A 25,529-nucleotide genomic window follows, 5' to 3' on the forward strand; every position below is an offset into this window, starting at 1 on the left:
CTCTGTACAGGTTCACCATTTAATAGTTATTATAGACATTTTATATACATTTCAACAGTTGCTATGTGGTACAATCTTTAAAATCTGCTGTTTCATAGTTTGTAAATCAAAAAGAAAAAAAAAATTACAAAACTCATCAAAACTTGCAAACTGATCAGATTTTTTGTATCCATTTTTTGGAAGACTAGAAAAAATACTTTTATTGTATTAATCATGCATTACACAAACAAAGAAAGTCTGTAGTTACACAGTTAAGTTGTAGCGAGAGTGAAAATAAAAGATCTGTGATAAATCAGAAGCCACTTGTGCTACAAATCCCTTCAGTTAAAAAAAAATTAAATTAAAAACAAACAAAACCGTGGATCAGAACAAACCACAACGATAAACATCAGACTCCCCGTGACCGGGAGCAGCTCAGGAGCTTCACACATTTTGTGCTGGAGCTCAAAACCCAGAATAAAACCGTCTAACGATTATGACGAACTCCGGCTTGTTGAAGTCAAACGTATGAATAACAATGAGAGAGAAATCACACAGTGATATGAAGACAGACGAGGAGGAAGAGGAGGAGCAGCAGTGACAAGAGATGAAGTCTGGACTCGAGGAGGAGAGTTCAGCATCAGCACCCGTTTACATGCTGAGAGCCACAGGCTGAAACCTGTGCTGCGTTCACAAACCCCACAAACTCGCGCTTTTTAAAAACTAGTTGGCCCTTAAACTAAAACATCCCAGCTGTAAAGTGGGACACGTTCTTTACTGGTCCAATTCAAGACATGTTAACAGCAAGTCGCTACAGTTTTATAACTGGCCACAATGTTCATGAGTAACTACTTTAGAAATAATTATGTTTCAGTAAAACTCAGCTGTAGCAAAAGCAATTCTGCACAGAGGAAGTCAGAACAAATACTGAACATTAACACACACACACACACACGACTCTTCGTCATGTCTGACAGAAGAGGACGAACATTTCTGACCTTATTTTCAGTTCTATGTCGTTTTACAGGTGTGTTTTCCAATAATTATCAACGTTCCAACTGCTTAATTTAAGCAAATAGTTTTTACTCCCTGACAATACTGTCCATTTGTTTTCTGTCTGTCCTTACTGTCCATTTGTTTTCTGTCTGTCCATACTGTCCATTTGTTTTCTGTCTGTCCTTACTGTCCATTTGTTTTCTGTCTGTCCTTACTGTCCACTTGTTTTCTGTCTGTCCATACTGTCCATTTGTTTTCTGTCTGTCCTTACTGTCCATTTGTTTTCTGACTGTCCTTACTGTCCACACATTCTGCATGTGCAGCCACTATCCGAACAATATCCAAGAATTTAGAAATAACTGGACGAGCAATGGATCAATTTGTGGACCTGTGTTAAACAAAGTTCTTTGTAATGGAATAACAAAGATGTGTAGTACAAAGTAATAACACTTGTTTCTGTAGGAACCACATTTAACCAAGAAAGAGAAGTTACAAAAATGTACTTGTCCTTTGACTTTTTCCATGTTCCACTGCAAATATTTAATGTACATTTACTTAACTACAACTGAGCTTTTCCATCTTAACATACAGAAGGAAATGCTGTACTTTTTATGGCAGTTTCTAACAGTTACTGCTTAAGAACTAGTATTAAAAACATGAGTCTTTACAGTTTATTAGAAAATAATTTGGTGTTTGGGCAGCAACAAATACAGCGTGTTTAACTGTTAGTTTCGAGGATTTCTAAGATTAAAAAAAAACTGCAATAAATAGGAGAAATGAACATTTTTTGAGTGAGATTTTGGCCTGTGGACCACTGCAGCCAATATTTCATGTGATGATTTAAATCCTCACAGGTTTTTAACGTAGGAACAGTGGACACATTACTTTTTGTAAATACATCTATTTTACTATAAATACGAAAACGAACTTGTTTTTTTTATTGATTGCTTTACTTATGCTGAATGACTTGTGTGTTAGAAACTTCTTAGCTTGTATGAATGAACCTCACACATCTACAAAGACAACAAAAAGCTTGTCACGAGGGCCTGTGTCCATCATGGATGAATCCTCAATAATGGCTGAATGATTAATCAGGACAGATGCAGACACAACGATGCCACTATCACAGCTCCTCCTCAGCACCTCCCTCTCTCCTTTCTTCTCTACGTTTAAAGTATGTGTTGGGATCTGGAAACCGAACCCAGAGTTTCTCACTAGGACCAGACTCCATCCGCACATCATGGTTTGAGGCTCGTCGCGTGACAGAGAAACAATCAGAAGTAGACGTAATGGCAGGACTGGACGGGAAAGAAGAGCCAGAAACCTCCTTGATGTGAACGCGACATTTAAAAAAATTGATTATAAAAACTAGATTTATTTTACACAAACGTCCACGTGGAACTATGGTAACGCTGTATGTCTGAATCCCTTCACTCATTACATAGGTGGGGGTCTAAACAGGGCTCTTATTGGCCCACCAGGGGCTGAGGTGGAAAGAAACAGAAAATTAGATTTTTAACCCAACGTGGTTGAAATATTTAGAAACTAACTCAACAGCTTGGTTTTTCTAACTTTGAAATATTTTTTTTTAAAATAGAGTAAAAAGTCAAACTGGCTAAAATCTGAGACCAGAGGTTTTGTGTCAGTGTTTTCCTGAAACTTTGGTTCTCGTTTATTTAAAACGTAAAGAGAGAAAAACCACAACAGGTTAAAACCTCTAACGTTCTGTTCCTGTGATGAATCCAGCTGAACTTCTCGCTCCAACTCTCCAGCAGTTGGAGATCGATGCTTTAAAGGAAAAATCCCTCTCAGATGTTCTTCTGTTCGGTTTGTGACGCGCTACAACAGTGTAGTTTCCACCCTGCATCATCTTCCAGGCTCAAGTCTTGTTTCTGGACTTCTTACGCATTTCCTCCACTTTGGCGACGGCAGAGCGTACTGACACTTCACGGCAGCTGCAAGAACTTTCAGCTGCTGCTGTTGCTCTACAAGCCGTCATCACAGCAGGAGGAGCTGACAACACTCAGTTTATCGACCGATGCTGCTCAGCTTCAGCTGCTGCTCTTTTAGCAGCACTGAAAACAACCCTGAATGACTTGGCAAGGAGGTAAGAGGCTTTTCAATGTCAGGCTACTGCACCATGCTGTCCACAACATGTTGGTTCAAAATGGTTTAAACTGTCCCAGCTTCCCTAGAGTCCAAGGTTATGTCTTCAAATGTCTCGCTTTGTCCGAGCAGCCTAAAGAATTTCAGTTGATTGACACAGAACAGAAAAAAAAGCAGCCTGTCAGAGACAGAAGCTGCAACAAGTCACTGATCACCGTTTTTGTTTGGTGAATGACTGCAAAAAGGATTCATTAGCAGGGAGTCTGGCAGCCTTGTGACTACGCTGAAAATCCTGTTAACTGGTTGGATTCTGTTTGTGCAACATTTCTACTTTGTAAAATACACTAGGAAACAAAAACTAATCTCATTGTTCCTTAGTTTTCTGTAAAAACTAATCAACCGTCAGCTGACCGACCGCTGCAGCATCCTTTAAAGGAGTTAAAGGACAAGCCCAGTGATTTCCTGTGTTTTTGTTATTGTCAACAAATCCCATTAAAAGACCAACAACTGAGATGAACATGAGGACAAAAAGGTTATGATTCAAGGTGCTGCTGCACTATTTCCCTAAGTTATCTACAGCTTTAGAGACGCCTCTGTCACATCAGCAGGTAACCGTGAATTAGCAGCCATTGTCCTCTGGGCTAAAAAGCTTGATGCCTCGTCCACCCAGGAACAAATAGCGTCTGTTGCCCTCAGCACGTGTCTGCTGAATGTCCCCTTCTGAACACTTCAGCTCATGCAAGTGCAGTTCTACAAACCCATCCCTTCCAACTAAGATCCTGTCCCAGCGTTGTAGGTTCAGAACTGTCACCCAGTGTCAGCATTACACGTACAGCTAAGAAGAACGAGGTACTTCAACAGAGCAGTGCTCAGATGTTATGGATGTTGGGGCCACACAGGTTCACATGAATTCACAAAACACAGCAAAGGGGCTGTTTACTGTGAATGAGACTGGACTTTGCTGTTCTACAGATGCAAATAAAGCCCAGATACACAAGTAAGCAGAAAAACCTGATGCAAATATGCTCTTTCACAGTGCAGGTGACAGCTGAGATAAGAGTCAGATCATCTTGATGTCCAATTCACTATGTGAAGGAATTTTATACAAATGGAGGAAAAGTTGATCATTGTTGTCTCCGACATATTTTGCGTTGCAGAGTCAGAACTGAACAGACCCCTGAAAACAAATCGACACCATTGTCTGTTCTGTGACACTGGTGGCGGCAGGTACGTCGTATAAGCAGAGAATGTAAAAACATGCTCGGACCCACACGTTGCTGATTCACAAGAAACTAGATACTGGGGCCCATTTTGTGCCCGTACAAGTTAACGCTCCACTATCTGCAGCTTTGTTCAAAGAAACACCGGGAGGAAGCAATGTGTTCCCCAGTGCGGCCGAGTGGCCCATGGTTTTTAATGCGTGTGGAACAAAACGAGAGAAACAATCCAATGATGGTTTGAGCCTCTGTATGGGAAATGTTGACAATAACAATCCGAAAAAAAAAGAAAATCAGTCTCAGCCTTTAATGTGGAACATTATTATGTTTGTGGAAAACTCAAACGCTGTGGGCTTTTCCCCGTTTGCCTGCATATTCGCTCTCCTGCCGAGGGACTGATTCCAAGCATTCACTAGAGAAGGACTCACACGTGGAAACATCTGGATGTGATGTCACTGCCGTTTCTGTTGGCAAGTTTGTCACCAGACGAAAAACAACACAGCAAACTGCCGAACACAGACAGAAACCCCAACGTCACTAAGCTGCTTTGAGGGATTTTTCCTTTGAGTTTGCTCCTGTCCCAGCTTCAGGAACTCAAATTAGTGTTAACAAAAAGGGGAGAGGGGATGGGGGCAACTTCTTGTAGTGTCAGGAGAGCCATATTCAGGACTCTGCAGATGGGGGGGACAAGTGAGCTGCAGGTGAGCTTCAACCTGCAGGTTTAAACTGTTTCTGCAGCTGAACATCGCTGTCTCTTCAGTTGCTCGGAGGAGACCACACCCCTCCACCTCTTGAAGTAAACCTTGTGTGTGTGCGCATCTGTGTGTGCGTGTGTGTTGTCCAGTGGAGATCCTCCCCACATCCAGTCTCTCTTTAATAGCTACTGTGTTCAGAGACCTGAACAGACCTGCATCTTGTTTGTGTGTGAACAGCCTGTCTCTCTCCCTGCATCTCAGATTCTCCTGCCACGCAGATGAATGCTGCTTCTTCCTGCTGTTCTCGTCTACACGTAGACCCTGGCGAGGGCGTCGGCTCCGGCAGAGGCGATGTAGGCCTTGGAGGGGTGGAAGGCCACGTCGTAGATGGCCTCCTCGCTCTTCTTCCGGTGAGCTGTGATCTCCTGAACGCACGTTTTACTGTCGAGGTTCCACAGACGTAGAGAGCAGTCGTGACCTGAGGAAGAGAGGAATATTTGCCATCATGTCATTCAGTGCATTAACCTGCACTGGAGTAATGCAGTTACTGTAAATCCATGTGAATCCAGCTCACATTTAACTGTAACTGTAACAGAAGACAATGCTTCCCAACTTTTCTTTTTCGGTCGGAATCAACAGGCTCATGTTCACAACTGTCTGAATTTAACAAGTCGACTTATCTACACGAAAAGAGGACGAAGAACTGACTCTCACAGGACACCAGTTGTTTTGGACAAGTTTAACATTTTTCTGGAAATGAAACCATCGCAGATTCTGCAGATTTAAAGACTTACTGCCGGACATCAGATAGATCCCGTTAGGATCCACAGCCAGACTGGTCACTGCATCCAGGTGAGCTACCATGGCATGGATCACTTTACCTGAGACAGAGAGGACAAGTCAGAAAGGTGACACCAAGCGTCGCTCTCATGTTGAGGGAAACTCAACGACTCATGATTTTTATTCCATGGTGACAAGACGACAATCTACAGTATTATTAGAGACCTGGCTTGGTCGGATTTGTTGTCATGATTAAATCACACTTTCTATGCATGTCCCTGCTTTTAGCTCCTGACAGCAATACGAAAAGAAAGAGGGAGGCACCAAGAAATAATGAAGCAGACTGACCTGACTTGTTATCGTAGAATTTGATGTGTCGGTCTTCATGAGCGGTAATAGTGACTGGCAGTGTGGGATGACTGACCACTTTATTGATATGACTTGAACCTGGGACGGCTGAGGAGACAAACAGGAAAACATTACTACACATCACTGCCTATGTTTAGTGTGAGTTTGTGTGTCTTTGTCTTCTTACTGCTGTCTCCCTGGCCCTTCAGCAGCAGTGCTTGCTGGGAAGTCTCCAGGTCATACACCACTACTTCTCCACTGTTGAAGGACGCCACCATGTGAGCAGGATCACAGCCGTTAAAGTCCACCGACGTGGGGACACCATGCTCTGCAGACAGACACACAGACATAATAAGTGGAAGGTGTTTGTAGTGCTACGTTGTCTTCTCCGGGGGACGGTCTGTCCATCATCCCATCTGTCTCACCCTTGTTTGTGTTGAAAGTGCTGATGCAGGGGTTTTTCTCCATCGGGTTCCACAGTTTTACTGTGCCATCGGCAGAGCAGGACAGGAGCCGGTTCTTGATGCCGCTGTAAGCCAGTCCCCACACAGCATCTGTATGCCCCACCCATGACCCTGCCAGGACACTGGGATCTGATGGACAAGGACAAACATAGGAGGAGTTTATAAAAATCCATCGTTTTTGTTCTTTTCTTTGGCAACATTTCCAAAAACCTGCTTTTTACAGATGTCCACTGCAAATGTCGAGTTTTATTCAGTGTTTGGACTTTTTTGCAAACTTACTCAGCTCCTTAATTTTGAAAATATTCAGATATGTTGACTTATGTTGAATAATAGGACATATTCATAAAGTTAGAACATATTTGAACTAGGACTGAGATCATGCACAAAAGCCACCTGTACATGGTTCCATTTAACAGTGTAGGAAACAGTTTCACCCTGTTTCCACTTTCAGCTGTTAAACAAACTACTTAGAAATAAAATTACCATCATGGGGATGAAGCATTAAACCATTAACACCGGATGCAGCGTTTACATGAATACAACTTTAATGCCGAGAGCAGCGTTTGAGCGTCTCTACCTTTGAAGCTGTTTGGATGTGTGTGCATTTCCAAGGACGTCATTGTTATAAAGTCCCACGAGCAAATGTACACAGCCAGGGAAGATACGATTTTAAAAATCGAGACCTTTTTGCAAAGTTTTTTTCTTCTTTCGTTTTTCAAAATTAGCATGTTGTTGGAAAAATGTTGTTTTTGGAACATTGAAAAGCTGTCTATTAAAAAAAAAAGTTTTTATGAGAAGATCAATATTAAAAAGATGGACAGTCAGAGTCTTTTCTGAGTCAGAAAAGACTCTTTGAAAGTGCTGACATTTATTGAAATCAAAATGATGTTTTAGAAAGTGTGAATAGGTTTTAAAAGGTGAGGACATACAAGAAATATCCTTATTTTCAAGAAAGTAAAAACTTTTTTTCAGTTCAGAAACACAAAAGGGCGTGTGTGTGTGTGTGTGTGTGTACCGTAGGTGTCGTAGGGGTCCACATTAGAGCTGGGGATGTTCCACCACTGGATGGTCGAGTCGATGCCTCCACTGAAACACTGTTCGCCACTGGAAGTCATCGCTAACGACAACACCGGACCACTGAAGCAGAGACCATCATTAGAGACTGAGACCTTCAAAAGCTTCCTAGCTTCCAACAATATCATGAGAAACTGTCTTAACTGGAGAACTCAGACATCACCAGCCCTCGACAGGCCTTTAAGAAGATCTACTAACAATAGCAACATTGGACTCGTGAATGCAGATACATACACGTGGGCTCTGAACGTGTAGATGGGCTCCACATCAAACGAGGCACTTCTGGAAAGTAGAGGAAAGTTAAACATGGTTATTTACCACAGCATTGTTGTCAAAGCTGAGCTCAGTTTGGATGCAGTGTATTGCAGCGATTCTTGGGAGGAATTAGCTGTAAGTCACTGATGGGCTCTGTGTTTGACATTCAGGAGAAAAGCTGTGCTGAGGGGAAAATGAGATGCAAATACAGAAGGATCCATCGGGTCTAAGAAGACGGGAAGAAGTAAGAGCTGCAGGATGAGAAAGTCTGCGATACATTTTTTGCCCTGATGACATGAGTCAAAGATGAACATTTAACTGTCTGTAAATGAACTGATGTACAGAAAATAGAGCCTCAATTAATGAGGGATTTACTGCTAAAACACATTCAAATACGATTGATTGACAAGAAGAATGTAAATTCCACTGTTCCACAAAACTGAGCAGCAGATCATCTACAAATAGATGTTGATCCACTTTTCTTCCTTTCACTAGTTTCAAAATTAGACTGGAAATAAAAAGGACCTGGGAAGAAAATGCTAAGCAAACACACGATGAGAAGAGTAAGTGAAGCAGCTGCCTGCATCAACTTCACTTAAACGTAGGGATCAGGTAAGAAGCTTATACAAGTTTGCCCAGATACAAAGATGTGTTACAAACAGCATTTCTCCTGTTATAATATTATAATATCTAAACCTTTGTTGGTTCTACTTCCACACAAACACAAACCTTAATCCTACTCTGTCCATCTGCAGCCTTTCACACCGTGAACCACCACATCCTCTTCTCCACACAGTCTCACTCGTGATCTTATCTGGATGAACCTTCGAGGTATCGTGTCACAGCGTCTCCACAGTGTAACACAGGTTCAGTTCTCTGTTTTCTAGCTGCACTACATCCCTGGGTTCTGTCACTCACACGGCTTTTTCTATCATTGCTCTGCCAATAACACACAGAGCTCTTCCAGTTCTTTCCACCTGATGATGCCACTTTCTCATAATTTCTGCCCGTATGACAGAAAGACATCTTTAACTTAGGATCTTCACCGATTGTTCCCACAAAGTCTGCACCAAATCTGGGGGTCATCATTGAAGACCAGCTGAGCTTTGCTGGCCACACCTCTTTTGTCTCTGCCAGCAGATTTGCTCTCTACATCAGAAAGATCAAAGCCTACCTGAATATTTCGCCTGAATTCTGTTGCAGGCACCAGTCATATCTCGTCTCTACAAGTGCATTGCCCCACTGAAAGGGGCTGCACATTCAAAGCAACTGCACAATCAGCTGCACAAACTTCTCAATGATCCAAAATGCAACAGCATGTCTCATTTTTGATCAGCTAAAAAAAACCTGATAAAAAAAAAGAAAAGAAAAGAAAAAGCCACCCGTGTTCAGATCTCTGCACTGTGGTTTCATCAGGTTCAAAGCCTACCTGTACTCATCCAGGTCTACAGTCCCTCCCACCCACTGAGCTCTGCTAACAAACAGGGTTTGGTGGTCCCTTAACCACAGCAAATCATCCCAAGCAAGGCTCTTCAGCTCAGTGGCCCCAAGATGGTGGAATGAGCTGCCAAACTAACACTAGTGCAACACTAAACCCCCCATTAAAAAAGCTAAGATAGAACTCAATGGAAACTTCCTCTGCACATGCATATGTATATTCACTTTGTGGGTTAGAAAGGTGTAGTTGAGCCACAAATCACAGTCAGATATTCAGGTTTCAGTATGTGTTGGGGTTTGGAGGCAGTGTAGACATACTTTTTGGCAGGGACAGTCTTTGTGAGGTTCCACAGTTTGAGTGTGTGATCCTCTGACACGGTGACCAGACAGGGCTCCACAGGGTGGAAGGCCAGCGCTCGCACACCATCAAAGTGGCTCCGCAGCGTGTACTTTGGGTTCCACGTCTTTCTGAATGAAGACTCTTTATTGGATGGCAGCTGGGGTAAATAAATGCATTTTGTGATTAAATTATTCAGCAAATGGATCATTTTAAACAGTACAGTACTGGTTCTGTTTGACTCTCACATCATAGCTGTAGTCCGTTTCATCATTGGTGACCGTGAGGTCCGCAAGGTCGCCCAACCCTAGCACACTCTCCAAGACGTCGTCCGAACCCCCCAACAGAAAGGACTTTCCCCTACCAGTAGGAAATGGTAGAGGTTCCGCTAACAGAGAGAACAGAAAATAACTTTTTATACTTGAATTTCAATGAAAAGTTCAAGTCACCATTGAGGGTCTCAGTGAAGTTGATACAAATGTGGTGTTTATACCTATCAAACAAAATGGTATCAATAAGGAAGAAGACCCCGAGTTACAGTGAACTGGACTTAACCCCACAGGTTTGAAATGCCCCGTGTCTCTCACCCCACTCTGTCCCGTCCCCAGAGCTCCGAGCCTCGCCCGCTCCCTCTCCGTCCTCTGCCGTCACCAGAAAGTCAAACTCCTTCAGAGCCTCCTCAGTGTCAGCATCGTCCTCTGACGCCAAGCCCTCGTTCCCAACCTGGAGGAGTAAAAAGAGATTAAGAAAGGTGAGAAGCCCGCTTAAGGTAGGGGGCCTGGTGTCTTATGGCTGGTGGTAGAGCATTTGCTTGGAATGCAGCGAGTTCAAATCCCACCCCACCAGGTGTGGCCCCACTCAGCCACCAAGGGAAACCTCTGTGCCGTCCCAAGCCCGGACAAAAATGGGAGGTATGCGGCAGGAAGGGCATCCAGTGTAAAAAACACATGCGGAATCACGGTGCGGAACATGTTCCGCTGTGATGACACCCGAGGGGATAAGCCGTTGATTTTCAGAAGGCCGTTTCAGAAGGAGTTTGAAGTAGAATAAAGTTAAAGTGAGGCTGGGAGTTAAACATGCCCGTCACATTTTACTATTTTTATTTAAATCCTTTTTCTCACTTTTATATCTGTTTTATAGTCTTGTGCCAAACAATTTATCTGACATGGATGTGCTCTCAGGTCCACTTTGAGCCGTCCAAAGTGCCAAACAGAAACTTAGTGATGAAGTTCTTCGTTTTTATTATGGACCAGCCTGATGAGGATCTGACAGAAGCTCAAATTGCTGTTGTTTGGTTTATTTATCACATTGTCAGTCATCTGTCAAGCACTCTGAACTACATATACAGTTATGAAAGATGCGACAAATACAAATCTGACTGGTTTTGTTGCGACGGTTACAGGTTACAGGGTAAAGGGATAAATTGCAGTAATGAATGTCCTCATAGATACAGAAAGATCAATGTGTTTGTACCTTGGACTTGTGTTTCTTAGGTCTGTGGTGTTTGTCTGTGTTGATATCATCCATCAGGTCTCCCTCCTCATCCTCATCTTCATCACTGTCCTCTGGGTTCTCCAAGAAGTTGAATGTCTCCAGAACATCACCTGGACTCCTGGACACAAAAACACAGTGTCACATCTCTGGACCTCCCATGCACACAGTGTGTGTGTGTGTGTGTGTGTGTGTGTGTGTGTGTGTGTGTGTGTGAGTGAGGATACAAACCTCTTGTCTTTGCGGCGCTCTGTCCCATTGATCAGATGCTGCAAGTTCTTGTTCTCAACAGAACCGTTTTGCTCGGAACCTGACAGGCCAAGTAGAGAGCGGACCCTCTGAGTACGAACATCCAGAATCGTGTCTGTGTATCCTACTTCCTGTAGGTACCTGAAAATCCAGAACACATTTTCCTATCACATTCAAATGGACACGTGGTGGATTTTGATTATAGTCAGACAATGCAAGGAGATAAGTGGCCAACAGTTATTCTCATAATTGATCAACCTTCTCATTATTGTATCAATAACGGTGTGATCTCTTTTTGATGAAAAAAATAAATAAATAAATAAAAACCGTATATGGATTAAAAGCGACGTTAAATAAGCTGTTCTATCTGACCAAGAGTTCAAAAACTAAGTATTAAAAAATATATATTTCTGTTTAAAAAGTAAATACAGGAAAGTGGGACCTTTGCACATTTGAGAAGCTGGAACCAGGAAATTTATGGTACATTTTCTAAAAAAAAAAAGATTCATATAAATTAATCATTTAGTTACTAATCATTATTTGTTCAATAATCATTCAACTAATTTGTTAATTTTCTGCAGAATTTGACAAGCATTTGTTAATATTTTACAACATAACAGATAAACTAATGAACAAGCTAATTAATACTGACAGTCATCAGCTGCAGTTTTAATTTAAGCAAAAATTCAGGTTAGGACTGCATATATAATAATATTTATGAGTTGGCCCTTGCTTCAGATTCTCTAAAACTTTCAATAAAGGTTTGACAGCGACACAGAGTCTAGAAGGGATTAGGTGGAAATATGGTCATCATGCCGTTGCTGACGGCAACAGTATTTAACACTGAACTCATGTGTGCTCTTACTGTCTGAGGAGTTGTCTTCCTTGTTTCCAGGTGAGCTGACTGTTGGCAGGAACAGCAGAAATCTCTGAGTCTTTGGTGTCTGAAGCACAGAAGAGACAATGAGGAACTACAGACAAACACGCTACCTACTGGATGATTTCAAATAAACATGCTTCACATCTGACACTCAGCAGAGCTCGACCTTTACCAAAGAACGTGATGAAACTTGCAGTGATTGCAGAGGGTGCGTGTATGTCAGGAGCAGGGCACAACAGTAAATTTGCTTATTAAGTCTGGACTATTGAGCATTTCGGCCAAATATGCTGTGTAAATAGAACATTTGTGTGCTAGCTGTTGTGAATTTCCATATTAACAGCCTATTGACTTTGGAACACATTGTTGTCCAACAGCTACTTGGTTCAAATCAGGTACTGAATAGGAACGAGTACTACTGATCACTTCCTGTTCCCCCAGTTATTTGAATGGGGTTTTGCTTTAAAGCCTACAATAAGGTCTGTACTTTAAACAAAGTGACGTAGTTGAGGCAGGTTTTCGACATAAGTCATCAATAAAGGCCTCACACCCATTGTTTGTGTGGTTTAACGTCTTAAACAAGCCAGTTGCTAACAAGAGGCTAAATGAGACTAATGAACATCAAACTTCGTCCGGAGATGGAGACTTATCTTCTCACTAATCTGTCTTTACACCCACACTGCATTTGTAACTCGTAATCAAAAAAATCATCAGGTCTCTAGAAGACAAACTTTTGTGGAAGAGGGTAATGTACAGTTTATTGGTGTTGGTGTTTAGGTCAAGTGACCAAAAAACAAGTGGCCAAATATACCTGGACAAACCAAGTATACTGTATGTTTGGGGAAAACACTGTATGAGTGTCCCATCATTGTCCTCAATCCTATAATTTCCTGTCCCAAACCTAGGAACCATGGTCCATAATTAAGTCCCTTTCAATAGCTTCACAATGCCATTAAGTCATCATGATAATCAATGATTACTAATTACTAAAGCTTTTGGCTACATCAACAGTCCTTCTTGTAGCCTGCATCTTTAAATAATGGGTTGGGTGTTTAGTCAATTAATTGCATTTACACAGCATTACTGTAGTTCATTTTTCATTTTAGTGTAGCTTAACACCACAACAGCTAAAAATAAATACTTTGCAAATCTCAAAGCAGACTGCAGGTTAATGAATGAAGCTGCTAAAACGTGATCTGTGACAGTCCTTTGATGTGATTTATCACAAACCTGATTCAAAACTTGGCATCTTCATCTCCCCCTGGTTTAACTCTGTTCCATATTTTAACTTGTGATATTTTGCTCTGAGGAGGAATTTAAAAAAAAAAAAAAAAAAAAAAAAAAAGAACATGTTAACATACAAAAACATAATCAGAAAAGTCAGTCAAGTTAATACAGAGCAGATCTATAAAACAACAATACGTCATAGCCACAAAATACAAATCTTTGCTTTACGACAAATCATATGCAAAGTTTTGATGCTATACCAAAGTTTTTCCAGCTTAGCACATTTTGAATCAACAATAACTTATTTCAATAAAGGAAGAAGAGAGTTCAGCCAAACATTGACTGTGATGATCTCTCTGGAGCAGATTCCAAGTGAAACAGAATTTAACTTTCAAACTGAAAGTTAATTTGGAAAATTATAACAGGGATGAAAAAAAGCATAATTTAAGCAGCATGGCTACAAGAGTAATGTACCTCAGAGGTCTGTAGCATTATTAATATTTTCTTACCTTTCCTGTTTTAGAGCATACTCTAACATTTTTATTCTTCTGACCAAGTCGTTCTTCAGGTTCTCCTGACCTTTCCTTTCCCCCTGCAGGAATGCTATCCTCGCCTAGAGAGAGAGACACACACACAAAATTAATTCATGTTGTCATGCAGACTGAACATCAGAAGTTAAAGATTGAATCATCATCATATGGTTTAATTTTTGTCACTAATGCAAACTGACCCACTGAGGTTATGAAGCCAATTTGTAACACACTTGTCACTTGTCGGTCATAACTTGAAGTCATCTTTGATATCCACCGTAATTATAAGTGCATCTATGGCAACATGGTGATAGATTGGTGCCATAAAGAACAGGCAGTTTAAAAAGACAAACCACCTCCATCACACCAAAACTTCCAGATCATCTTCATCACGTGTCAAACTGCAACACTTCTTCTCTTACTGTCCATCTGTCTGTTTTACTGTCCATCTGTCTGTCTGTGAGCAGCTGTTCCTTGAAACCCAACACTGATGGAAGCTGGAGGCTGAAAGCTATTTATACTGACTGACACACACACACCTCTCTGGCAGCGTGCCCTAGGCAACGGGGGTGGGGGGGGGGGGCAAACTGGGGGGTCATGACTTCCTATAGTGAAGGTCGGCATGATGACGGGGAATCCAGAGGTCCTTCCCTGAGCACAAGAGAGACTGACAGACTGACAGCAAGGGAAGGAGCTGGGATGTCTAGGGATGAGGATTATGCAACACACCACACTAGAAGAGCTTTGCTGTGCTTGGTTAAGTGTGATTGACAGCCACAGGTCCTCATCATCCATAAGATCCTCAAACATAGCAGAAAGTGTACGAGTGTGTGGAGGCAGGTAAGTATTAGCAGGGATCATCCACACACACACACACACACACACACACACACACACACACTGTAAACAACAGTCAATGTACAAAGAGCAAGTGGACATAGATGGTGGTCGGTCATTTCAAGAATTGTTTCGGTTTATCCTGTGAGTTCAGTGTCGCCACAGCGGATCACTGTCCGCAAAATGATTTGCCAGTTTGTACAACGGATGCCCTTCCTGACGCAACCCTCCCCAATATCTACTGGGCTTTCAATGGCACTGCACAGCTGGGGATGGGATCGGGCTGTTGGGGGTTTAGTGTCTTGCCCAGAGACAGTTCGACAAATAGCCAGGGTCGGGGATCGAACCACTGACCAACGACTGCCTTATCAACTGAGCTACAGTCGCCCCGGTCATTTCAAGACATATTAATCATTAATAAAAACACTTAACCTAACTATGATTTTTATTATTTCTTTGCATTATTTACCATTTTGAAAGGAAAAAATAGATTTTCTATGTGGTCTCAGACTTCTAGACACATTGTATGTCTGTTACTTTGTTACGTTTTCGTCCCACTATTTACTGATGGTTCCTCAGTCCAGTTGGAGGCATCAAGACAACTTGTGGACCTGTTGAAATTACAACCAGAATCTGCATTAATCTAAACATGATCCTATGGTTTGAGGCCACATCATTTTGATTGGTGGAGGTTTCTAGTATGTTTCCAGCCTAACTCTGAATTCACACTACCACCCTTCCTGTCCTGTGCACCTGGTGACCATAAATCAAGTGCTCTTTAGGGAGTGAGAGAGAGTGAGGTCAGAGGACTGAGGTGAGGATGATGACTGAGTTGTGCGTGTACGAGGTGAGCTCACTGGCCCAGATTTACCAGGCTGACCAAACAGACCGGGCTTAACGAGGAGGAGGGAGGGATGAGAACTCATCAGGGCCATTCTCTGTACAACTGCATATCTCAATCGCTCACACACTTGAAAAGACACAAAAACACTAATCTGGTTTGTGCAGTGACAATAATTTATCACCATTATGAATAAATTCGATTTAAACCAGTTGTCACCTTGATTTAATCGTGTCTTTATTTTGTGACTGACAGTTGAACCTCAGCGTGTGTGTTGCAGTTATTCCAGGCCGGTCTACTTTTAGCGTCCAGCTGGGACGGGGCTGTCAGAGCAGGGCCCAGTAGGCCAGGATGTCTAATTACAGCCTGCCGTGCCGCAGATCTGCCCTGTTTGACAAAACATGGAGCCACCACATGCCACGACCGTCCAGGTAAACAAGGTGACCTTTAACCTCTATGCTACAAGCATAGGGGAATGACATGTGTTAAAGCCGAGTTAGTCTCAGAGCACTAAGTCAGTGTGGCCTGAAATCGGTAATTTTAAGATTGATTTGACTAGATTAAAATAAATATATAGGATACAAAGGTCAGAATAAAGTAATATGACATTATACATAAATTAACCTGGTGGAAAAAAAAAAACACAGTGAATTTCCCAGTGTTAAATCCCACTAACAAAAAGCAAAACAACATTTCAATAACCCTATGATAAAGACAAGTAGCAAATCCTCAGATATAAGAAGTTAAAACCATTATGTCATTAAGCAATAGTTTTATTAAATGCTGCAGCTGGGCTCAGACTGTACATATACACACTCTGGTGACATTACAGGTGACAGTAAGCCTGTCGCCTGAGGATTCTAGCATTTCTACTCTATTTTCCGGATCTGTACATTTCAGATGCAAGTCATTATAGGTCAACTTTGACACCACCCTGTCTGTAGGTCAGGAGAGTAAAGTCAGCAGGTGCTGAGGACAAACAACATAAGATTTCATGCTAATATGGTCCTTTATGTTTACATGAACATTAAATGCAGATGAAGAATTTTTTAATCAGCTCATTATATGACGAGCAAAAAAAGTGAAGCAATGCCAAATACGAGCCCAGAAAATAAATTTACACTTCCTTTGTCATGTAGGGCAGCTATGGATCAGGAGAAACAGCACTTTCAGTAAACGTTTGTACGTCTGTCTGTTCATATCAGACAACATTTCATTTTACTGTGGGGAACTGACAATAACACAAACCTGTAATGTGACAACACAATAACAGCTCTGACACCTACACCTGAAAATACCTAGAACGTGGAAACATTATCCCCTCCTGAGCACAGCTCGTGTTTAGTTCTAGGAACTTGTCTTCAGTGGTGAGAAGATTGGAAACAAAAGCAGAACCTGTGACAGAGACATTTAACCTTACACAAGTTTACGTAGGGAAGGGGATTTTCTTCAAATCAAACTAATACTTCCAAACACAGTCTCGATCTGAGTGTGTAGACCTGCTGTTTTAAGACACCTCTACTTTAAAACTGAAATGGCTTTAATAAGCAACCTCAGCTGTTTCTAACAGTAATCTGACACACAGCTGCTCTGAATAAGCATGAAAGATAAAGTCTTGTTAAGGAAAGTTACAGAAACAGTTAAGAAATCAGCCTACTGGAGAAAGCAGGCTGTAACCAAGTTATTTAAGTAGACACAGTCACCGATTGTGAATCCTTGTAGCTCCACAGGCAGAAACCCCAAGTATTTTCCACAACAGCCACAGAAGCTGCTCAAATTAACAACACAACCAAAAAGACCATAAAGCACACTGTCACATCCATGTCTGAGGTAATTTAAAGATTTAAAGGAGAAGGAAGAGGTCAGAGTGTGAACATCTTCACTGGAGACTCTAGCAGGAAGTAAAGATCCTGTCCTCTCTCGGGTCATTTTTAACAAGACTGGACCACACAACTCATCTGCTGCTGCTTCCTGTGACAGGAAAACTCACATCTTCACTTTTCTACAGTCAAATGACCCGATTTCCTATGCGAGCTGATTCACCACAAACTGTACTGTGTGCACAGAGTGCAAATGGGAAGCAAGGCGTTGGTGGAAAGATCTTTTGCCTGGATGAAACTGTGTTGAAACTCCAGGCAGGGCTCAATCTGTCGACTGTGCTCAGTTTACACAGCAAACATGAACAAGCAGAACCAATCTGATGGTTTACTGCACTGCCGTCAAAGCCATAGAGATTCTTGACTGAATAAGTCATCTTCACGGTGACTAATCAGTAAATGCTGCAGGTACGAACAGAAGAGTGTTCTACTATTATAGTTAAGCCTTTCAATTTACAATTATATGGCGTGTGTGTGAGTCTGAGACAGGATTTCCACACAAAACCGGGTCTTCATGGACTTTCTTTATGATTATCTTTTGTGGACTGTGATGTCTGAATGGATGTTTAAAAAAAAAATAAAAAATGCTGGGTGTCCAGACATGAACAAGTTCTCATCTGGCCAACATGCTATGCTGGCAAGCATTTCATTTAAAATAATGCAAAAACATTTCGGTTTAATAGTTGAGAATTTGATGTGTATTTTAGTGTTGTATAATTATAGAATTCAACCCTGTGTTTGTGACGAGCGATAACTCTTGTATATTAAGTTAGCAGGCAGGGTATGGGTTGCACTTATGGATCATAAAATATGGCAATTTTTTCCCATGCAAAATTAAAACCTGCCTGCAATGAACACAACATGTAATATAAAAAGGAAATTCGTGTAATTAGCCTTTGCACATGACAGTAGAAATATTCCTATATAGGAATGGATATTTGGGCCGAGAACAGACAGTTTTGCTGCTTGGTGCATGTGTCAGCAAGGTTTCACTGTAGAAACTGTGGCTCTGTGTGCAAACTAACATGCTTGTCATGGACGAAAGTATAAAAAAAGCTACAGTAAGATTACAATTTGACAATACAGCTGCTGTGCCACATGTGTAAATAGCACACACACCACCTGGGTCTACCTGTAGGACCACGAAACGATGCTGCTGCTGCGGTCATTTTCTAAATAAATAAAATTCGAAACAGACCAACAAGGAATTGTCTTCACTAACAGGGGAACTATCAGCCTCAAAGTACAGGCAATGCATTATTGGTTTTAGTGTCTGTATGGGGATTGTTGAAATACCATTAATTCAGAAAATGACCAAGGTTATTCTTTAACAAAGTCAATGAAAACAAGGTAAATTAGATCTTTGCATGGTCAGCACGAGAAGGGTCTGAATGCTGTTATGTATGAGAGTATGAGAGTTGCAATGCTGTGATGCTGAGGGAGACAGAGTTCTAGTGGCGTCCAGCCCAATTTAACCCCTGGCTGCAACAACTGGTTGCAACTATCTTGTTGCAGCTTTTTCACAGCGCAAGCAAATTAAAGACCTAACCTCGGGGTTAGAGAAATTATAATTAGCACTTTCACATATTTCTAATTAAATTGTGATTAATCAATCAACAAAATAAGAATAAAAGATTAAAATAACTGTAGTCTAAATCCTCCTTAAGTCATTTAACATTTGAAAAGTGATACTGGTTCCAAGCTATTGATTTTGCCATTAATATTCTTTGCTGTTTATTGTTGTAAATTTTAACAGGAATGTTAACAGCTTCCGTCATTTGTACATTTGCATCTTATCGTTGAGAGTCATGCAGAAGGCATCCAGAGTCGCACCATAACAAGTCAGAGCAGAGTCCCTGTCATTGTTGCAGGCTGTGTTACAACTAACACACTGTCATAATGGGATTACAACAGTTTGCAGGCTTGAATTTGACAATTGCAACTGTAATTTTCTTCCTTTTGGGGTTTTCTCCCTATTATTTGTTATTGGCTTATGAGCATTTGGTTCTTTTGCTTATGTAGAAAAATGCCTCTCTCAGCCAACTATAACAGCAACAGATATTAATTAATGAAGTATTACTCAATAACAACGTATTTAAAGTATGTCACTCCTATAACAGGTATTTTCACTTTGATCATTTAGGTATATTACTCGTCAATACTTTCATTCTTACCCATAACTATTTGGAAAGCAGTTCACTTTTGGAAAGTATATTATATGTTATATTGGTACTGTTACTGCAGGGGATCTGAACATATTTCCCACTACTGTCCGTACATACATTTGTAAAAATTGCCCATAATCTTTTCCTTTTAACCAGCGGCTCAGGTTTAAGGTGCGATTTTTAACATTATAAACGACTCGTGAGTTTTCGATTTCGTTTCACAACAACGCCATTCAAATATTTTCTGTCAAAAGTTTTCTGTTAAAAAAAAACTAAAACAAAACAAGCCATCTATATTTTGTATTAAACTCTTATCTGAAAGGACAATTTGCCATTTCATTGGGTTTGTTTTGGTTACAATTTTCACAATGCTGGTTTAACTGTCCACATTTTGTTGTTTCTGTGAGAAAATCCTTCAGTACTTAACGCGTCTTCCACCGCTGCTAGCAGCTCAGCTAACATAGCTAGCGTGACAAACCAAAATGGCTACATAAAGATGATGGTTAGCTGACTGTCAGCTGGATTCACTTCTGCTTTACCAACATTTTATTGTATATCCACAGATAAAATGTGTTGCATCTATCACACCATAAAGGCGATAGAACTTTGGTTAAGAGAAGAAAGTGACAACACCAATGCTGAGTTTTCTTTTGACAGCGCTATAACGGCTAGCTTCTTCAAGCTAACAGTACCCGGTGCATTCCGCTTTTCGTGACCCGTTAGCTTAGCCACTTAGCCTGCTAGCTTACAAAGAGGCGGTGTAACGCACGCCGTTTTCTTTGAGTTAAATGTGTGTTATTCTTTCAGAAAACCCAATTAGATTCTTTGTAAAAACCACCCCACTTGATGCCGTCCGCGACTGTTGTGGTGTTTAGCTTCTGTTAGCGCGATCAGCAGTCAGTGCTAAGCTAAGCGGGCTAACCTGGAGCTCGGCCCTCTCCACTTCCCAATGCGCCCTCTCCATCTCGAACCGGGCCCACTCGTGCTGGATGTAGTGCAGGATGCCGGGAATAGTGTACTGCTGCTGCGGCCGGGGTAGTTCGTCCGGCTGGTGTGGCACCATGACTCCTCCACCTCCGATCGGCGGATTAGCGCTGCTATTGCTTCCCTGCTGCTGCTGCTGAGGTTGAGGCTGTCGCGGGGCGCCCGCTCCGACCCCTCCTCCGCCGGGGTGCTCTTCCATGTTTTTTTTTTTTTTTTTTTAGAAAAGTAGAAGGAAAGTCCCAGGCAGCAACGGTACGCTGAATGAGTCCCTACCCAGCTGAGGCCCGTGTCTCCACTCCGTGTCTGTGTCGAAAGGTCCGCCGCGGGGTGTGAAACTGGCTGCCCACGGAGGGCTGCGGTGAGTGCGGCGGGTCGCGGTCGCTAGTGTTTGTGTGTGGATCTAACCGGTCGCCATTACTGCTCGCTCTCTCTCTCCCTGGATATGATGATCACAGAGGGAGAACCCAGCCGCGCTGCATGACGGGTAAACCCATCCAGGTTTTCTCCTGTCATCCGAGTACACTATGTCACGTTTAAGAGCGCAGGAATGTAGGAAATTACAATTATATTCACATACAATTAAATTACATTCCTGAATGACACGAAATCATTTAAATGATAAATGAAATGAATGCGTGACCACAAAATGCAAAACAACTAAAGCGGTTTAAATTGAGAAAAAGACGTGAACGACCTCACAGAGACACGCAATTACCGCAAAAGAGCCAAAAATGATCACTGACAGGCGATGATTATTTAACTATATTGTGCTGATCATCAAAAGTCATCAAAGTCCTATCACAAGTGTTTAATGAGATGCAAGTGCAAGAAAGAGCAGAAAGGAAGTTCTTTTATTCTTTAAAAAAATAGTTTTAAGTGCATAGGAAGGTGCGGAAGAGTTCTGTCTTTAGCAGTTTTTTGAATATTGGGAGTGAGTTTGGTGATAGTTGATGATAGTTATGCACATTTATAGAAATGCAGAGCTTTAGTCTCTACTTGTACTTGCAGTCTACCTGAGGATATGAATATTTGTGTTTAGTTACTAAGTAGACCTATGTATCAAGGAGTTGCCTGTACTTTTGTCATGACAGCACATACACTACCAGCTACTACAGGCCAGTTGCACAATGTTTGCCTGGTAAAACACAATGTGTCACTTTCATAATAATTTTTGGAGTTTAATTATTTTTTATTTAATTTCGAGACACTGTGTTGATCATTTGTAAATTTTGAACTTTGAAGAAGTCCTGTGTTATAATCAATACAGCACCTGCAGAATGTTTGTGTTTTAATGGTTAAATGTTTTATTTGGAAATGCTTCCTTTCACGTGTACTCATACTCTTTTCCTGTAAAACTCTGCGTATATAATCTGTACAATAATACAAAACAAAACAGTTACACATTTAACTTTTCTTTTGTTTGTCCATTTGACTTATTTTGACAGTATTTATTTGTTTTTTTCTTATTGTTCTGTTTAGACACAATTGTCCATAGACTATTCAGCAATTTGTTGCTACAATCTATAGGGTCGTGCGTTTTATATATATTGTTGTGCTTCTCTCTTGCCAACAATTTAGGAAAAACTCGGAGTAAAAATTCAAAGTTCTTGTGTACCATCTGCTCTAAACGCATCAGGTGAGAACTTTACTGAGCATGCGCCAAACATGCTTTAGCTACAGCTTTGGTTAGCTTTACAGCTTCGGAAGCTGAAACTTTTTCATTTGTGTAACTTCAATTTGACCCAGATTTCACTTTTCGACTGCGATCCACTGTTGTCTCGATGAGTTATTACACTCTATTAAAAAAACTAAAGCAGTTCTCCTGTTGATGCTTTTAGCCTGAGTGTTGGGGCTCAGCTAACGTTAGCCACAGTTACAAGCTAACAGCTGCCGGTGAGTCACATGAACATTCACGTAATTAAGCGACAGGTGACAGCGGAATGCGACATTTTTCATTTCTCAAATACAGATAAACGTGGTAATTAACTTTTAAACAGGAGTTAGTTTATTTACTGGGTGATGCCTTCAGTGTTCCTCGGACACTAAATGTAAACAGCAGAGACTTGTGGTGTAGATGTTTGCACAGAGATAGATGTTACGGTTAAAGGTGAACAGTGCAAAATAGTGCTGATGTGACAACTGCATACGGGAGAACCTGAATACCTGGAGTTTCACTATTAATCGTAAATTATGAAGAATTCTTTGACAAAGCCCAAGAGAAAGCGGGTTTTGCCAAAAGCCTGATTTTCATTTCAAAACAAATTTATTAACCAGGGAAACTTATAGATTTTGCTTGAAAAGATGAATGAGGCAAATTGCAAATAATCTGTCTTTTGATACCCGTAATGTAAAAGTGATCATTGAGCTCTAATCAATATATCTGACAGGAGTCTTCGTGAACTTTGGTCGAGGTAGCTGTAGGAGGATGATAAAGTTTGTGCTGATGGTGAACCGGCAGGGTCAGACCAGACTGTCCAGGTATTATCAACCTGTAGAGCTGAACAGGAGAGCAGCACTGGAGGCCGACGCGGTCCGCTGCTGCCTGAGCCGCAAAAAAGACCAGGTCCCTGAAGTACACACTGTAGTTTTTACACAAATACAAAAATGGTGGCTTGTTCTTTTACCTCTGTGTGTTTGTCTGCAGTGTTCGTTTGTGGAGTATAAAGACTACAAACTGGTGTACCGTCAGTACGCTGCTCTGTACATTGTGGTTGGAGTCACTGACAACGAGGTGAGTAGTTTAAAGATTAATTTAATGAATTAATCTGGGAGGAAACTGCTCTGATTTAAGGTGGAAGAAAAGACCAGAGACTAAAATGATGTCAAATCAGTTTTAATTTAAACACATTACTTGTGAAGATCTGTTTCTTTAATTACGTTTCCATTTGCCTCACTTTTCATTTCCATGCTTGTCCCAGAAAAGACGTGAGGAGAGCGGAAGCAAAGGGTCTTTTTTTATTGTTGGTGGAGCTATTTACAAATCCCTAACAAATATTTCTTCTCATCTCCGACAGAACGAGCTGTCAATCTACGAGCTGGTCCATAACTTTGTGGAGGTTCTGGATAAATACTTCAGCCGAGTGGTGAGTTAACTGTGGAATTAGTATCACATAAAGCTGGTTGTCATCGGCTAATAAAAGTATATTTATCAGGGTAATGAGATATGACGGTGGTCCCAACCCCCTTCCTGAGGGACACCAGGGGGAACTGGGGCTGATTTACACCCTGAACAAACGTGTCTATAAGAGTAGTCTCCACTGTATAAATGTTTAACAATGCATTAAGCCTCACAGACTGATGTTAGTCTGTTTTTATACAGTCTGATAATAATCTGTTTGTTTCTTAATAGAGTGAACTGGATGTATCCTTGAATCTTGGTACAAAAGTCAACACCGCTGTCTGCTGGCATCATAGTTCTAAATGTCAATATGCTGTATAATAAGAACTAGAGGAGTTTTACAGCTAAAACTGTGCAAGTTTAAATGTCTTCAGTGTTGAGCCGGTTAGTTAGTTACTTGAAGTATCTCCTCTTTGTTTTATCAGATTCTTTTGAAGCAACCATTAATCAATTAGCAGAAATTGACCAATTACCAATATTTTACACTAATAATTAGTATCTAGCTTCACAAATTCAGTTCTTCTAAATGTTTTATGAGTTTCTTCTATGATTTTCATAAATATAGGGAAAACTAATTTTATATATAAATATAATAATAATATCATATATAAAAAAATAAAAAACCCTTTGGATCTGCAGCGATTTAGTGCGTATCCTTAATTAAATGTTTGCATCGTTTCTTTTGGTTTCCTTGACTGAGTTGCTATAAGATTATGTTCAACTTGGATCGAGTTCACATCATCCTGGACGAGATGATCCAGAACGGACACACTGTGGAGACAAACAAGAGCCGGATCCTCGCTCCTCTGTCAGCCCTTGATAAGATGATGGACGGCTGACACAAACTGATACAGATTCAGTTTTTAAAGACTGTAAACTGTAAGCAGTGGAAAGTGCAGAGTAAACCTGCTCTCAAGCCAATAAGCAAACCAGATCAGTATGAACCCTGGGATCAGAGTTCCAGCCTGGCTAAGACAGTACCATTAAAGTTTCTGGAAAAACCATAAACCTGCACCACAGAGGCACGAATATCAACTCAGATGAATTCTGTATCAGAGATTAGATACAAAGTCTTTTATTATTTGCACCATCTCCTTCAACCTGCATATATTTGAATGAATGTGTGTCAAGTCACTCTGGGACCACAGAAGCTGCCACATGTAGGCCTGTGAGTTCTCTGTACCTGATTTAAACCTGGAGCTGACAGTAAGAAAGAAGTCAAAATCAGTAGTGTCTTACACAAATTGTCTTCACATCTTTGAACCTCAGGTCATACAGTGGTTATTGTGGTTTGCTTTACATTTTAATATTTGTGGGCAGCAGAGTCAGTGCTGCCACTCAAAGTCCCCAGTTTGGATTTCTGCCAGTAGAATGGGGCCAGTCCTTGCATGTTTGCGTGTGTGGGCTTCCGCCCACAGGCAAAGAAATGCATGTTAGGTTAATTCATAGCAGCCATGAAAGGTTGTCTACCCTGAACAGGATTGGGGTAAAATGAATGGATGATTTTACAATTTCTCAGTTCAAATGACTTGTTTCTTATTACACCTGTTGACCTGTTTATTATATTTGCAAAAATCTCTTTAGACTGATGCGTTAAATCAACATGACGTGTGCAGAAAATAAAGACGTGTTTGCTTCCCATGTC

General features: G+C 41.1%; 2 protein-coding genes across 6 annotated transcripts; one reads left to right on the forward strand and one right to left on the reverse strand.

The window, feature by feature from the left end:
* On the reverse strand, positions 1 to 21,249 carry strn3 (striatin, calmodulin binding protein 3). Of its 2 annotated transcripts, none has more exons than XM_067478846.1 (16): positions 20,705 to 21,249; positions 14,042 to 14,145; positions 13,536 to 13,609; positions 12,294 to 12,372; positions 11,411 to 11,569; positions 11,162 to 11,300; positions 10,276 to 10,411; positions 9,937 to 10,076; positions 9,670 to 9,848; positions 7,894 to 7,941; positions 7,601 to 7,722; positions 6,547 to 6,714; positions 6,309 to 6,449; positions 6,122 to 6,229; positions 5,788 to 5,874; positions 1 to 5,471 (listed from the first exon to the last, which is right to left on the reverse strand). In XM_067478846.1, the coding sequence occupies exons 1-16, from the start codon at positions 20,963 to 20,965 to the stop codon at positions 5,302 to 5,304; spliced, it is 2,115 nt and encodes a 704-aa protein (XP_067334947.1). In that variant the 5' UTR covers positions 20,966 to 21,249; the 3' UTR covers positions 1 to 5,301. The 2 variants fall into 2 exon arrangements, with proteins under 2 accessions (XP_067334947.1, XP_067334948.1); XM_067478847.1 differs by lacking the exon at positions 20,705 to 21,249 and adding an exon at positions 14,263 to 14,532.
* ap4s1 (adaptor related protein complex 4 subunit sigma 1) lies at positions 21,160 to 25,525 on the forward strand. Of its 4 annotated transcripts, none has more exons than XM_067478885.1 (6): positions 21,160 to 21,250; positions 23,154 to 23,329; positions 23,411 to 23,497; positions 23,781 to 23,849; positions 24,116 to 24,127; positions 24,595 to 25,525. In XM_067478885.1, the coding sequence occupies exons 1-6, from the start codon at positions 21,244 to 21,246 to the stop codon at positions 24,721 to 24,723; spliced, it is 480 nt and encodes a 159-aa protein (XP_067334986.1). In that variant the 5' UTR covers positions 21,160 to 21,243; the 3' UTR covers positions 24,724 to 25,525. The 4 variants fall into 4 exon arrangements, with proteins under 4 accessions (XP_067334986.1, XP_067334988.1, XP_067334985.1 ...); XM_067478887.1 differs by lacking the exon at positions 21,160 to 21,250 and adding an exon at positions 22,392 to 22,744 and having other exon boundaries at positions 24,086 to 24,127; positions 24,595 to 24,732; XM_067478884.1 differs by lacking the exon at positions 21,160 to 21,250 and adding an exon at positions 22,393 to 22,744.
* Positions 25,526 to 25,529: the final 4 nt, after the last annotated feature.

The sequence above is a fragment of the Channa argus genome, chromosome 16, assembly GCF_033026475.1.
Source record: "Channa argus isolate prfri chromosome 16, Channa argus male v1.0, whole genome shotgun sequence".
In the NCBI taxonomy this organism is placed as follows: domain Eukaryota; kingdom Metazoa; phylum Chordata; class Actinopteri; order Anabantiformes; family Channidae; genus Channa; species Channa argus.